This window comes from Pagrus pagrus (genome assembly GCF_965226575.1).
Source record: "Pagrus pagrus genome assembly, chromosome: 11".
In the NCBI taxonomy this organism is placed as follows: Eukaryota; Metazoa; Chordata; class Actinopteri; order Spariformes; family Sparidae; genus Pagrus; species Pagrus pagrus.
Window position 1 is genome coordinate 31,178,296 of NC_140195.1, and position 15,761 is coordinate 31,194,056.

General features: G+C 40.4%; 2 protein-coding genes across 2 annotated transcripts; one reads left to right on the forward strand and one right to left on the reverse strand.

The window, feature by feature from the left end:
- The first annotated feature begins 26 nt into the window (after positions 1-26).
- Positions 27-9,582, forward strand: tmed4 (transmembrane p24 trafficking protein 4). Its single transcript, XM_084367604.1, has 5 exons — positions 27-383; positions 2,374-2,474; positions 2,560-2,685; positions 5,921-6,067; positions 6,187-9,582. The coding sequence occupies exons 1-5, from the start codon at positions 245-247 to the stop codon at positions 6,334-6,336; spliced, it is 663 nt and encodes a 220-aa protein (XP_084223730.1). The 5' UTR covers positions 27-244; the 3' UTR covers positions 6,337-9,582.
- Positions 9,583-10,087: 505 nt separating this feature from the next.
- On the reverse strand, positions 10,088-15,357 carry plpbp (pyridoxal phosphate binding protein). The gene is made up of 8 exons (XM_084367603.1): positions 15,213-15,357; positions 14,438-14,545; positions 14,274-14,309; positions 14,107-14,182; positions 13,874-14,014; positions 13,603-13,745; positions 11,839-11,937; positions 10,088-10,816 (listed from the first exon to the last, which is right to left on the reverse strand). Exons 1-8 carry the CDS (start codon positions 15,300-15,302, stop codon positions 10,625-10,627), a joined length of 885 nt encoding a protein of 294 aa, XP_084223729.1. The 5' UTR covers positions 15,303-15,357; the 3' UTR covers positions 10,088-10,624.
- Positions 15,358-15,761: the final 404 nt, after the last annotated feature.

A 15,761-nucleotide genomic window follows, 5' to 3' on the forward strand; every position in this document is an offset into this window, starting at 1 on the left:
TTCATGTGATGGTATGTTGAATTTCTTTTTTTGAAACCTTCAAGACAAACAACACTCTGGGTTGGTATGGGCAGTTTCCAATATATTCACGGTATCCAGCCTGGAAGCGAGTTATGCCTGGGAGGCTAAACTCAGGGCACATGAGTCCCGCTGCCTCAGGAAACCCCCTTCCTTCCTCCTTCCGCAGTAGCTGACTGCTGCACCAAAGCTGCTCTGGCTGTGTGCGCAAAGTGCAAGAAGGGACATGATGCTCTCTACCCCTGCTGCTGGTGTTATTTTAGTATTAGCTTGGATTCATCCAAGTTACGCATTGTATTTCCACATAGGAGAGACGGAGAAAAAATGCTTCATTGAAGAAATCCCGGACGAGACCATGGTTATTGGTAAGCTGAAATGTTGTGGGGTTGTTAGCTTGACGTAGCTAACTAGCAATACACGCAAATAGCTGCAAATATACTGTTATTACCACTGGCAGTAATAACGACAAACAGACACGTCAGTTTGAAGAAACGACTCGAGTTACTTGGTTTCACGTATTAACACACGTTTTCTGGAGGCTTCTGTGGCTGCTGTTTCACGCTAGCCTCTTTATATTTCACATAGATTCCCACAGGGAGCGATAGCATCATGTTTTATTTTCAGACTGATGACTGTAATAAACGCCACAAAGCATCAATTTAAGCAGTTGAGTTAGCTCATTATATATCTAAGGAATGGAAAGCCAGGATTGAATGGAAAACGTTGTATTGTTTGCTGTCCTTTCCGTCATGACAGCTGTTGGCGATTGAAGGTCTCAATAATTGGTGAACTGAGGTTCAACACTTGTAGTAAATAAGCAGTATTCAACATTGTACTGTACTACTCAGTGACTCCAATCGTGGCAGCAGCAGCAGCTTGCAGTGGCACTTCATGCTGCTGTGTTTCAGTTTTTAGGATATATTGTTTTCAGTTTTCAAGATTCAAAGATTTATTCTTCACATGCAATTGTTCAAGTACAGCAGCAGGGAAATGAAATTGCAACCACTCCGTTTACTGTGCAAAAAATAGTGCAACCAGAAAATAAAATTTAAATAACATATATATATATATATATGTATATTATAAGCAAAAAGACAAAAGTATTTACAGAAAGAACCGTGTGCAGTTAAGTTGCCAACAACTAGGCTGCAAGTTGGGTTTAGGAAAGCGTGATGTTTGGGGTGAAATAGATCCTTTACTACATAAAGCACATGTTTGAAAGGCTTTCTGGCTGAAAGCCCTGAAGGCTATCTTGTGACCACAGCTGCCACAGTTTGTAAGATGGTGAGATGTCCAGCTTTAATGAATGTTTGTAGTGGCCATTTGTCAAAACTTACCAGACTGTTCTACTTGTTCTAATACTTGTCTTTACCCACATAGTCATATTATCCACATAACTGATGATTATTGATCAATATTTTGTGAAAGTACCAATAGTTATCCCTACAATATTATTGCAGTATCAATATTGATCAACAACGTGATATCTGACTTTGCTGCACAAAACTAGCATTTATAAAGTTCTTTTGAGGACATTTCAAAATATCGAGATCTATATTGTGTATCACGGAGCGGCCTAAAAATATAGTGATATGACTTTAAGCCCTAGTAAGTCTACGGTCAGACTGATTCTGGATACTTTGGAGAATGATGCTGATATTGATATTTCACAGTTGATGGAACGTAAGAAAAAACGTAACGTAAACACATAACATAATTAAACATTTTGAAAATATCCCTTAAATTAGTTTTTTAAATGCTACCATAAAGAATGTTTTGATATTAACAAAGGAAAAACAAGGTACGAGATAAGTGCGTGTATTGTGATAGGTAAGGTGTCAATTTTACTGAGCGCTCTAGCATCCCTCAACTAATTCAGTTTTATGTCCTTCAACTTTTTGTCCACCATCACCGCTCTCATTGGCTGCAGCAGCCAGCTGTTTTCAGTAAAATAAAAGCTTGGATAAACTCATTGCCGTTAGCGACTAGCTGATGAACATAGTGGAGCATTTAGTAGCTAAAGAGTCAGCTATTTTTCTTGGGAGTTAGTAGAGACCAAGACAGCGCTAATAGGAGAGTGAACATGGCACTTGCATTCATCAGCTGGCCAGAAACATGACTCCAGTCCAAATTAATGCAAATGTGACCCTGTGTCTGATGGATGTGAAAATAATAATCCAACTGTTTGTTATAATGTTTTTCAAGTTAACTGTATGAAGTGACAACATGTCTACTAGCTTGTTTATGTCATGTAAGACATGTAATTGGTGGGTTGTTATAAAATAAATAAACCTTTCAGTGCTCACTGTTGGATGTAATCTGCCATGTGTTTATGCTGCTTTGTCTGTCTGAAAGGAAAGTACAGGACTCAGCTATGGGACAAGCAGACCAGTTCCTTCCTTCCAGCCACCCCTGGCCTTGGGATGCATGTGGAGATCAAGGATCCAGATACAAAGGTAAGGACAGAGAAAGTGGTAATATAAAACACAGCCACATATATATGAATAGATTACAAAGATTTTACTCTGTCATCTCCCCCAGGTCATCCTTTCTCGTCAGTATGGGTCAGATGGACGGTTCACCTTCACCTCCCACACTCCTGGGGAACATCAGATCTGTTTGCACTCCAACTCCACCAAGATGGCTCTCTTTGCAGGAGGGAAACTGGTATGAACACTGCTTTGATTTTTAACAGACTGAACAAAAAATCTTTCACACAAATGATAATTATTAATGATAATACTGTTATGTTCAATGGATTCACACTGGGACTCTTGACAAATTAGTCCTGAATGTTGTACAAAATGAGACCTGTTTCATAAAGCAGGATTACCTGTAACCAGGCTAACGCTAAATCAGGTTCATAAAAGTGAGTCTTAGACAAGTCTGATGTCTGAAGTTACCATGGAAACATAACCCTTCAGACTGCCGAGTTCAACATATCCAGGACATGTTTCCACCATCTGGCTTCACTAACCCTATCAATCGTGATAAGCGGTCACACAAAGCTGGTTATCAGCTCAATAAGTCAATCCCTGTTTTCAACTTCTAGTATGAGCATGTTCACGTGAAAAGGAAGGTTTTTGCAGCATTTGACCATCACAAAGATGGGTAGGTCTAATGGCTGCACTGCAGAATGTGTTGTATAGAAGAACAAACTAATATTAACCAAACAGTAAGGAGAGGTTAAACACATAATCCAGGCTAATAGCAACACAGTTGCTGCTGCCAAATGCAGGAAGGCCAGCTAATGAAAAAAAATATCACTGTCTGACAATGTCTGTGAATGTGTAAATTAATAGACTTATTGTATCACTGCCCCATTATTAGGGCAAGAGTAGATCATACTCTTACCTTTATGCATTCCATTAAATAAATGTATTGCTCGGAAGCATTTTTATGGTATATATGCCAGTCTTATGCTTATAGCTGCAACCCCTGTAATGTCAAACACACTTGACAACACATAATTAATAAATATAAAAACACAATATCTTACCAAGTACAGGGTTCCAGTGCTTCATCTGTCTCTGTTGTAAGATATAGGTATTAAATAGCACAATGAAATGGTTTGACATTGCCGATTGCAGCAAACAGGAAAATAATGAACTGAGTAAGACAGGAGGAGGCACACCTATCACAAACAGCACACAGCTCCAGATCCATGGGATCCTCTATGAACAATGATGACATTTTCCAGATAATTGATTGGTCAGGAGGTTTTGATTTATATGTGTTGATCTGTTATCTCCAATATAGTTTGCCCTGGAGCCGGTTTAAGGTGCTATTTGTAAGAAAAGATTACTTTTGAGTCTCGTTCCCAACTCGTCAGAAACCGATGCTTTCGGATGGTAGATGACCCGTCCAACAATCCTAAAGTGTCGGTTTTTGATGAGTTGGGAATGAGACTCAAAAATCAACTTCTCTTACAAATGGCACCTTTTAAGTGTGCACCATAAGTTATCATGGTGATGCACCCCGATAACAAGTGACCCACCATGGTAGACCTGACAACCCAGAGTTAATCCTGAAGTTAACTCGCTAACCATAAATCCTACTTCATAGACCTCTAGTCAGGCTAGTTCACAGGCTAGGTCAACGTCAGGCTCAAGCAAGCACATCTGCACATTATTCCAAGACAAGCGTACTATAAATAATTCAAACCCAAAACTGTAGCATTTTTACCTTTTGTCTTCTCTTTAATGGTCCTGCACAGTTGTTCTAGCTGGTTAGATGTCTGTACAGGCTTCAGGTAGGCAGCATTTTCTCTGAAATGACATTAGATTATCAGGCTTAAAATACCAAAAACAACATGAAGGTGTGCCAGGTGCAACAAATTCAACAGGAGAGTGAGGGAGAAGCACAGCCGGAAAACACCCACAAAGCCATGACAAGAGGTCTAATCAGGAAAAATAAGTCACAACGCCTGTGTAGCTGCTGTGTTATTTAAAATGGACCTATTACGCTTATTTCCAGCTCTATATTTTTATTCTGGGACTCCACTAGAGTACCTTTACATGATTCGCAGTTTAAAAAATTCCCTATATATCTCATACTGGCTCTTCACTCTGTCTGAAATGAGCAGGTTCAGCTGCTGTGTCTTTCAGCCCCCCTCCCTAAAAGCCCACTTAGTTCTGATTTGACAAACTTCCTGCCTAGATGAGGGCAGACCTCACTAATAATTACTGTTCAAAAACACAACCTTCTAACTTTATTCACTGATTTTGGTGAAAATGTATCATATTTAATGGAGAACACAACATTCGATTTGTACATAACACATATATTATTGATCCAGATGGAAGGTTAATAATCATTAATGCATCTATTAACCAGACAACACTTACTCTTGCCAACATTTACAGCCCCAACAATGATGATCCATCCTTTCTCTGCCACTTTTTTACCTTACTATGTGACTCAACAAATCTCATAATAGCTGGAGACTTCAGTAATGTTATCAACTCCACAAGTAATGGCTCATGTAGCTCTGGTAGCTCAAGAAACTGGCCCTCCACTGAAAAAATAAAACATACATGGATGATTTTGGTTATCATGAAAGTTGAAGAATGGGAAACCCGTCACAGAAAGCATCTTTTTTTCTCCCTCCATCAATCTTCATCCAGAATGGATTTTTTTCTTGTAAGCAACTCACTTATCCAACATATCCTAGTAAAAAACAAGTCATTCAATCATGATCAATGATCATGCTCCTGTTTCCCCATCAAAAACATATTAAGCCTCCTACAAGATGGCGCTTCAATACATCTTTAGAAGATCCTGATAATCAACTCCCTGATCAAGAGAAAGTGGACATCCTTGAAAAATGAAAAAAATGTATGAACCAACTTAAAACCCAACAAAAAAGTATCATACATACAGAAGAGGATAAGGGCTTGTGTCAAAAATGTATTTGATTTCAGACTTCTTTTTCAGAATTCTGAGGTCAAAGTCAGAATTCACATTACGTACACAGAACTTGAACCCATGATGACTTGCAGAGCTCTGTAAGGAACGGAGCTAAGAAGAGTTCACTGTAGGTGTGCAACCCTTCTCCTTCGTGTACAGCACTGGTTTGTTCATTTTTGCCTCAATGTATTCTTTGTTACATGGTTTGTAATAGTCTCCTCAGTGGCAGTGAATCAAAACATCACACAGCTTTGTCTTTATATGTCAGTGTTCTTTTATTGTGAATCGCTGTCATCCGATCTTAAACCAGACTTCACTTAGTCTGATCATGTTAACTTTGTGTTTGCTTTTTAAAACTGTTTCCAGGTTTTTCACAATAAGTCCTGATTTTCTGAACCTTTTTTTGAAACACCTCTATCAAACTTTCTCACTTTTAATTCCCACATAATACAAGCATTTCATTTTCCAAAACTCTATTTTTCCAATGTTGCAGAGAGTTCATCTGGATATTCAGGTTGGAGAGCATACCAACAACTATCCTGAAATTGCAGCTAAGGACAAACTCACTGAGCTGCAGCTGCGAGTCCGACAGCTACTGGACCAAGTCGAACAGATCCAGAAGGAGCAAAACTACCAGAGGGTCAGTAGAAATTCCCAGTCATCCAAGTGTGTGAGGGACCGGTACTTCATTAGGTACAGTTGCTGTCTATCCCATTACACTGATCTAAAGTCTGCTTTGTTGTATCCTGTTCACTACAGTATCGTGAAGAGCGGTTTCGCATGACGAGCGAAAGCACCAACCAGCGTGTTCTTTGGTGGTCCATCGCTCAGACACTTATCCTCATCGTCACCGGCATTTGGCAGATGAAGCACCTCAAAAGCTTCTTCGAGGCCAAGAAACTGGTGTAATATCTTTATGACAATGGTCCCATTAGGCCTCTTTGAGGCCAGGAGCAGGAAACATAAGCATGAGTAGACAGACTTGACTGACCGAAATGGGGAGACGCCTAACCACAGTGCCGAAACATCCAGGAGGAGACGTGTGGTTTTATTGTTAACCATAAATGGTGGGAGCAGATTCCCACAGGCAGTTGACAATACTGGGCAACATCCTTGTAAATGTTTTAGGCTATTGTGTTTTTTCAGTTAGCAACAAGACAGTGCACAACATTCCAATTGCCTTCTTGCTGTGTTGTGTTGTGTCTTGACTATACTGGACATGTCATTTTTCTAATTTTCTGTGCAAAAACAACATTAGTGAACTGAGGTTATTTTATGGTCAAACAGGCCAAGTGAATTACTACTGCAGTAGATAAGAATGAGAATGTTTGAGCTGTTACGAGTAATAACAGAGTAGTTTACTAACACATGATTTTATGAAGACAATTTTCTGTCATTTCTAGTGTTGCACATAGTTTAATTTCCAAGTTTTGTAACCTCTAACCTTATGCTTTCAGCTGTGTTTGTCAAGTGGTCAAACTTTTATTTTTCCTACACAAATATGTTCCTGGCCTTGATTCCTTACATGTTTATTTGATAACGTTTACTTCAAGCATTGTATTTTGCATTTATATGAGGTATAGAAGCCCTTTATAAATGCTTTGTAACACACTAATATAGTGGTAAGCAGCAATGAGGACATTTTAAGTGGTTATTAATATCTTTGTGAACAATTAGAACCTCCCATGAAGCATTCATCACTGAATAAACAGTCATTAATAACACAGTATAACGAGAATGGCGGTCAGCAGAGCGTATACCTCCACCAAGGCCCACCAGTCCCCTTTAACTAAATTAAGCCTAATCCAATATCAAACTTGACAGCCCTGTATTACTGTAAATTTTAAACCAGCTATAACTGCTCAACATTATGTCATCAGATCCAGGATCCAGATCAAATTGTACTCGCTCGTCAATAGTAGCCAACTAAATATACCTTATTTTTATCAAGATCCATGCACTATTTTAACCAAAAGGTTGAAAAATGCTCTATCGCACAATTAAAGAAAGTGAGAAAAAAAATCCTAGATCTGCATCTAAAGTTTCGTCAGACACCAAAGCTGTTTCAGTAGTTTTTGTGTAATCCTGCTGACAAACCAACCAACGGACAAGGATGACAACATAACCACCTTGAAGGAGGTAATCCAGCTGTGATGATCTGTGAACACTCAGCTATAGTGTGTTATAAAGCATTTATTAACTACACCAGAACAGAACAGAACATTCACAGGGAGGTTTAAAGCTGTTCATAATAATTGTGTTCAAATCGCATGAAGACATGCTGAGCTTCAAGGTTCATCTGGATTTCAGATGTAGTAGCTGTCTGAATTCTCAACTCAAGGTCTAGTTTTCTTCCAGAGCTTTCAGCCTCCATCAGCTAATGAATTAGGCTCAGGTGTGATGGATGGTGATGGATGGTGATGGATATATTTATTTGTAAACAAATTCAAAAACAAACACAAATACATAGTTGATAAAATAAATAATATTTCATAATCTTATAACGTCCATCATTCATGTGTGTTCATACAGCAGTTACAGATATTGTAAAGGATTTAATAACCACTTCAAAATGTCCCCTGATGTTTTCTCTCTTGTATTGTTTTTATAAATGGAATCCTGGTCAATATAATTTGGCTTTTCTAAACAAGAATTTACAAAAAAAAAATATTTGATGTCTAAATGAAAACAGATTTCTACAAAGTAATCTGAATTAATTGAAAATATACAGTGTAAAATAAGTGATTGCATAACTTCAAGTCAGTATTTAGTTGATGAACCCGAGTCTGTGTGGATAGGTCTCAATCAGGCCTGCACATCTGGACACTGCAATTTTACTGCATTCTTTGTAAAACTGCTCAGGCTCTGTCAGGTTGCACGGGGATCAGGTGTAAACGGCCCTTTCCAAGTCCAGCCACAAATTCTCTATTGGATTGAGGTCTGGGCTTTGACTCGGCCACTCCAGAACATCCACCTTGTTGTCTTTAAACCACCTCTGTGTAGCTTTAGCTGTATGCTTCAGGTCATTGTCTTGCTGGAAAATAAGTCGTAGTTCTGTTGCAGACTGAATCAGGTTGTCCTCCTTCAGAGTAGTCATAGGTGTCTTGGTGGCCTCCCTCACTAGTCTCCTCCTTGCACGTCTCTCAGTTTGTGAGGACGGCCTGCTCGAGGAAGATTTACACATTTCCATGATGGATCTAACTGAACTCCGGGGGAAGTTCAGACACAGGTGTCTTTATACTACAATCACTGCACTCAGGTGATCTCCATTTCAGTAATTGTGACTCCTAGCACCAGTTGTCTGTTGAATTAGGTCAGTCACATAAAAAAAGGTGAATATTTATGCAATCACTTATTTTACATTATATACATATTTTTTTTACATTGACATTACTTTGTAGAAATCTGTTTCCACTTTGACATTAAAGTTGTTGTTTTTTTTTAAATTCTTGTCAAAAAAGCCAAATTACATTGACCATGATTCCATTTATAAAAGCAATAAAAGGGGAAAACTTCCAAGGGGGTGTATACTTTTTATAGGCTGTATTATCTTCTTAGAACCACATATTAAAGTGTTTATGTACTGCTCATTAATGTAAAATGGAGGGCCAAAGTAACCGACTGTATATAGTTTGTAAGTTAAGTTTCCGGTACATTAAACCAGAGGTAGCTGCGTAGATACAGTTTGTGATTCTGTATTGAGAACAGGATTACACTCTATGTTGTAAATAACAGGTATTGACTTCCCTGTTCATTTTCTAATGTCTTTTACACTGAGTGAATGATATACAAGTTTTTCAATTGTCACCGGGTATTTTGTTTCATCAGCGTTGTAGACCTTATTTATTGAGCAGTTGTAGCCTGTGTTTTATTGCTGAGCTTAAGCCAAATTTGCTGTTTGGGTTCCATTAATCAACAGCAGTTTCTTACTTTAGCCAATTCTGTTAATTGTGATTCCTAATTGAGGTGAATCATTTGAAGGGAATACAATGAATCAGTGGGTTATCATTCTTTTAATTACTAAGTTTAGATTTGAGTCCAATTCTTGATATAGTGTTTACTATTAAAGTTAACTATAACCACTGTAACTATCAATATGTTTTCCTGTGCTCCAGATGACACTTCCATATGCCTAATAAAGAAACTTAAGCCAGACTCCTGATGGTTTTAACAAAAGTTACCTGTGCCACTTTGCCCAAACTGGAAGAAATACACAGCAAATGGCAGATATTTTCAACAAGAAAATTTATTGCTTGGCTTTGGCTTGCCTCAGAGCCACATTCCAAACCAAACAATGCTGAAATGTCTCATAAATACAGCAACCACACGTCTAACTACCAGCTGATCAATCTTTTTCCATCACTGACAATAAAAGCACTTTCCATGGAGACACAAGAACACACTGACCTTGTGACTTAATTGACGAAACCACGGCGACACCTTGATAGCTGCAAGTGTAGAAATCTACTCGGAAACAACATCACCACTTTGCATAGATTCACTCCCTTTCATCTCCAGCTGTGCACCACACCATAGCATGGACACGTGACTGTTGCACAAAGACAAAACACTTTCCTCAGGTTAACTCTGGAATCTGTTAATATCAAGAATAGAGATTTGACACACCATACGAAAACAATATCAAACACAATACTATGCGTCATTATAAAGGGATACATGATTTATTAAATCAAGTCTTTGTTTCATCCGTACAACATAAACAGTACATTGTACTGTGTGGACTTACGATCTGTGGGACACTGTACACTGTCAAGTACATTTCAGCACTGTCACATGTTGGGTTGGAAAGGTAGAAAATATTACATCAGCACAACAAATCTTCACTATCTTCCAAATGTCACCATGTTTTCAGTTGTACATTTGTCTTGTATCCAGGAATCATGTAGGAGAGGTTTCCATGAGAAGGAAGTCAGAGCACTATGGTTAGTAACACACTACTTTTAAAAAAGGTAAAACTAGATCTGTACCGAATGCCACTTTGTAATGCTTAAAAAAGCAAGAAGGGCACACAAGAAAGTGAAGAGGATTAAGCAAATACACTTCAAAATTATGTAAGAATTTTGCAATCCTAGCTCCACATGGCTCTGGAAATTATCTGCTTCACTGCTCTGTTCAGGTTGCACGTGAAGGGAGTTTCTTCTTTTTTCTTAAAGGTGTTTCAGAGGAGAAGCTCTTCTTAGGGTCCAGACACGGTGAGGTGCTGCATTTTCTTGGCAGCCTCTTCTGACACCACCTTGGAGGATTTCTCCGGGCTGGGAGCGGGGCTGGGAGCTGGGCTGGGATTTGGAGTGTTCGCTGCACTGTTGGGATACTCCCTGTTGCCGAATATAACACTACCCACCCGCACGTTTGTGGCGCCAACCTCGATCTTCAACACATGGGAGCAAACATGTAAGCACAGTGAAAACTTTCAGTGAACACCTTAGACAACAAGAGTATTATATGCTGACTTACATACATTTATCATATGATTACGGAGTCAAATAACAGCCATAATAATGACAAGCTTATTGAAATTGAACCACCTTTATTTTATTTTTTTTTTTTTACTTTGCCTGTCTCAACCATCTGTTTCAATAAAGGCAAAATGTCAAAAATTATTTCTTTCAGTCACAACTTTTTTTTATACGATTCATCAATTCAGATAAAACAGTGAAGTGTCCAATATTCAAAACACTACATACATATTACTCAAGTTAGTGGATTTCAATGAATTAAACTGAAATTAACCAATCTGAATATCCAGCAGGTCCAAAAGTCTGAAACCAGTCATCGAAATGCTTCCGTTTTGCATTTGTTTTGAATGCAATATGGATTTTTTACATTACAAATTGTAAGACCTACTTGAAGTCCAAAGAAGACCAAGGAGTCCTCGGTGTCATGGACTGTCCTCCACAGTCACCTGACCTCAACCCCATTCAACATTTATTAGGGCACTTGAAGACTGATGAAGCCAGGCACGCTGTGACATCACAAGAAGCTTTGTGGAAAATCATGCTGGGATGAGGTGAGTCAGCAGGTTTTACACTAACTTGTGGAGTCCATGCCAGCTCAAGTGTATCAACATACAATATACAATGATATTCTGAAATTCACGGATTCAACTTTTCACTCAAATTGCTAAAATAATATGATCATTTTTAATTAATAACATTGGAAACAAATGTAAAATACAAGTCGTCTCAGACTTTCGGACCCTAGTGTAGGTATTAAATACTGGTCACTCAATTATCTTATCTGAATTTATGCACTCTCAAAACAAACAAAAACTTCCAAATCAAGTTTTTTACATTGCCCAATGGAAATTTTAAACAAGGAATGCATTATTATTCATTATTATTATTTGTGCTTAGAAAGAGTTTATACATTTTGAGAAGGAATGACACTCACCGCATGTTCAAAGTCTGTGGACATACCCATGCTGAGTTCCACCTCCTCCAGAGGTAACTTCAGACTGTCACACAACTCCTGCCTCCGACTCAGCAGCATCTACAGGAGAGACGTGTGAAGATTTTAGCCCGACTGACCAACACTGATATGGAGAATATTTGGGGTTTAAAAATTTTGATAACCATATATGAGCTGACCTTTTTCCATAAAAACGTGACATAAACAGACAATATTTTTTATATCATTTTTGGGCTTTTTAGCCTTTGATAGGGCCGCTTAGAGGGTGACTGGAGAAAGGAGGGACAGTGGGGTATGACATGCAGCAAACGGCAACGGGCCGGATTTAAATCCGAGCCACTGCCAAGGACTCAAGCGTCAGTATGGGCCGCTTGCTTCACAGGTGAGCGTTCAGCATGCCCCAAAATCCTTCAGATTTTAAGGCATTAACAATTGTGACCAATGATTTATGCTAATTTATGCAGCGCTCTCTGGTGGACATTCTATGTAATGGAGACACTTTAAAAACCCTCAAACATAGTTTGTAGTTCTGTATTACATTTTGTTTGAACTCATTGGCTGACATACAGACCAACATCAACATATTCTGCAATAAGCTTATATGAACCTGGCTGATTTGTCAGTCTACCTCTAGTTGAGATGTGCTTTTCTGTTCTTTTCACACCAGCCTTCGTTTGACAGGTTCAAACTGAAACTATTTTAGTTCTGAGAGGTATTCAGACTCATTTTAGTATTTGTTTTCAAATATGCTCTGATTTTGTTGTTTTAGTTCACTATACTATTGATCTAAGGGTGCGTTCACACCAGCCTTGTTTAGTCTGCTTAAACCGAACTGTGGAGCGTTTGCCCCATGGTGCGGTCCGTTTGGGTCGGTGTGAGCGCTGGCCTCAAACTCTGGTGCGGACCAAACAACTGCACCCTGGTCCGCCTCGTAGAGGTGGTCTCGGTCCGCTATCAAGCGAACTCCAGAGCGGAGGGGGCGGGGTCTACAGTATAGGGGCATTCATTCGTTCATTCATTCAAGGTGATGCATGGATTCTATAAACAAGAGCTGCTTTTATGATGAGCCAACTTTGTGATTTTTACACGTTTGTGATTGTCTGCTTCCCTCACTGGTCCCGCTTGTGTAGAAAAAACGTCATGGTAGGCCCTCATTATTGCCTGTCGTCTACTTCTGTACGATCGTTGGATCGCATAGCGTCTTTGGCGAAATGCATGGATCAAGACATTATTAATGCCCACTGCTCTATGAGGCGTTCATATGCACGGTCCATTAAAAGTTTGCGTGTAAACGCTCCAGATCAGCACTAATGTAAAAATAAGCAGACGCTCCATGATGTACAGTAAGCTGCTGATCTGATGTACAGATTTGCTGTCTACCCGCTTCAACAGTTTGACCAATAACAGAAGGAAGTTGCGGCCACGTGAGTTTTGTTTACAGATTCTGGACCGCTTGAGTTTGGCCTTTGTGAACGCAAACCGGACCGACTCGAAATTGAAACAATGTATCATCCTCGCGTTGGTTCGGATCAAAAAACGGACCTTTCACGGACCTTTAGGTGTGAACCCGACCTAACATATTATGTTAAATGGACTGCATTTACCTTAACAGACAGTGTTTCACCATTTCGTCTCTCATCTTACATGTCTATGACTGCAGCGCTGCCATGCAACATGCTGTCCTGCCCATCAGAAGCCACAGCTGCCCACCCAAAACCACACTGTTTTCATCAAAGTCTTTTATACCTGAAAGTCCGGATTGGGGCCCAGGCTGAGGTCGTAGCCATAGCGACCGATGGTCATGAGTCCTGAGAAGTGCAGGGCGGCGCACTGGGACACAATGTGTTTCACTGTGATCACAGTCTCCTCTGGTGGAAGGCCATGTTTACCTACAACCAACATTTGACATGCTGTTTGTGAACAATTGTCTTTGTTCACACAGTGTGTGTGTATGTGTGTGAATGTGTGTAGCATGTTTCATAGGAAAGCGGAACAAAGGCATAAAAACAACACTAACTCGCTTCTCCACTGGTGTTGATCTGCAACATGACCTTTAACCTCTGAGTGCTGGCTCCTCTGACACGCTGCCATGAGCTGTTCACTTTGTCAGCCAGTTTCATGGAGTCCACCGTCTCCACAAGGAACAGGTTTGGCACGCCTAGCAACAGAAAGGCAAAACTCAGTGCAAGGTTCTTGGTCTGTTTTTTACATCTATATTATTGCAACATGAGCAGGAAGGTTTACACTCACCCAAAAGTTTGTTGACATTATTCTTCTGTAGGTGGCCGATAAAGTGCCACTTGATTTCTGGACAGGAGTCTAAAATCTAGATGATGGAAGAAACAAAAAGTCTGTTAAAACTTTTCAGAGGCTGGGTTGAAAAAAAAAAGTGTGACTTATGAAATACGTAAATCTACCTGAGGATCTGAAGCTTTCTCCACAAGTTCATTAACCTGGTGTGAAGATCAAGCATGAGGTCAGTCTGTCCATTATTCACACCTTTATTCCTCTCAGTTTTACATTTATACAGTGGCACATGGACAGTCAGGAATGATGTAGACCAGTAGTGCTCCTTACTCACATAATTTTCTCCAAAGTTCCGCTGCCCTTGTCTGTAGGCCTCCACAACCATGTCTGGGGGTTTTGTCTTGCTGACAGCTACGAGGCGGGGCGACACAGCTGGCAGTGTCTGAGAAAGGACAACAAGGGCTCATTTTTCATCTGTATCAGTGGATGTATCAGCAGAGGAGCTCAGTGTGTGATCAGCATGTTAGCTGAGGGTTTTTGTTCTGTGACTCAGGCCTGTCCTGTAAAGCAATGATGACACAGATTCTTCCGGCTGCTGCTTTCTTTAAATACTGTCACCCATCATGCAGTCCTCCTGATTTGGACATGAAGTAACGAGCCACTAAGAGAAATTGGACTGATCAGATGCTGTGCATTCCTTTATGCTTTGACCAAGATGACTTGATGAAAATGACATTTTCAGAAGTGGACATCGCTCCCAGAGCTGTAGTGTGTGAGCAGAGGTTGGTCAAGAGCATGGTTGTGTAAATGATTAACCTATAAACATGCCAATCATAAAATCAGGATTGCGAGTATTTCTATGCGACCTCGTGCATGCAGACACACTATGTAGCATAATGCTCCTGCTCGCACGCGTTGAGCTGCCACAGTGTGTAGCACCACGGTGTTATGAAAGTGCTGCCACAAGCTCGACTGTCTCCCTCCAAAGGTTGAGGTGTTCGGCAGCCTTACATAACGAGTCGTACTGTCGCAGCACGACATTTTCGGACCTCAACAATGGTGCGACGGCAGCGGTGCACCTTAACAGGAGCCTCCCGGGCTGCAGTTACCTTGGGCCGTCGTGCCGCCGCCTGGTTCACCCGCTCCACTACCGACCGTAGCGCCTTCCCAACCTCCTCCGACATTGCTACTTTCCACATACCGTCAAACGACTACGACACAAAACGTAAAGAAGCGTCTCCACGATGACGGCAATCAGCTTTCAAAATAAAAGTCCTCCTGCGGAGGGAGTGCCTCTCTTGGATAGCGCCCTCTGTCGACCCTGCTTCGACATTTCAGTGTTATTAAAGCGAGGACGTCCACTCCAGTGTGCTCCTCTACCCCATAAAAACAGCCCTGCATCATATGGATAACTGCCCCTTTGACTCGCCATAGCTCTGCTTACAATATGAAACAGCCTTAAATAGGCTGGTTGGAGCCACATGAGTTTACCCACTCCAATAATTTAATAATTAAATCCAACTAAGCACCTATGGGATGTCATGTATTGGTGCGTCCCACGTTACCAAGTACAGCCACAGACTCTCCAGGAGCTCACTGATGCCCTGACCCAGGTCTGGCAGGAGATCCCCCAGGACACCATCCGGTGACCCATCAGG

What these genes read in the sequence shown, in the direction of transcription:
- plpbp (XM_084367603.1), bottom strand. Translation starts at nt 15,302, where the DNA reads ATGTGGAAAGTAGCAATGTCGGAGGAGGTTGGGAAGGCGCTACGGTCG. An exon ending in AGAAAGCTTCAGATCCTCAG is followed by an intron (nt 14,183 to 14,273) that starts GTAGATTTACGT and finishes TCCATCATCTAG; the next exon opens with ATTTTAGACTCCTGTCCAGA. An exon ending in CCACAGACTTTGAACATGCG is followed by an intron (nt 10,817 to 11,838) that starts GTGAGTGTCATT and finishes CATGTGTTGAAG; the next exon opens with ATCGAGGTTGGCGCCACAAA.
- tmed4 (XM_084367604.1), top strand. Translation starts at nt 245, where the DNA reads ATGATGCTCTCTACCCCTGCTGCTGGTGTTATTTTAGTATTAGCTTGG. An exon ending in GGACGAGACCATGGTTATTG is followed by an intron (nt 384 to 2,373) that starts GTAAGCTGAAAT and finishes TCTGTCTGAAAG; the next exon opens with GAAAGTACAGGACTCAGCTA. An exon ending in AGGAGCAAAACTACCAGAGG is followed by an intron (nt 6,068 to 6,186) that starts GTCAGTAGAAAT and finishes TGTTCACTACAG; the next exon opens with TATCGTGAAGAGCGGTTTCG.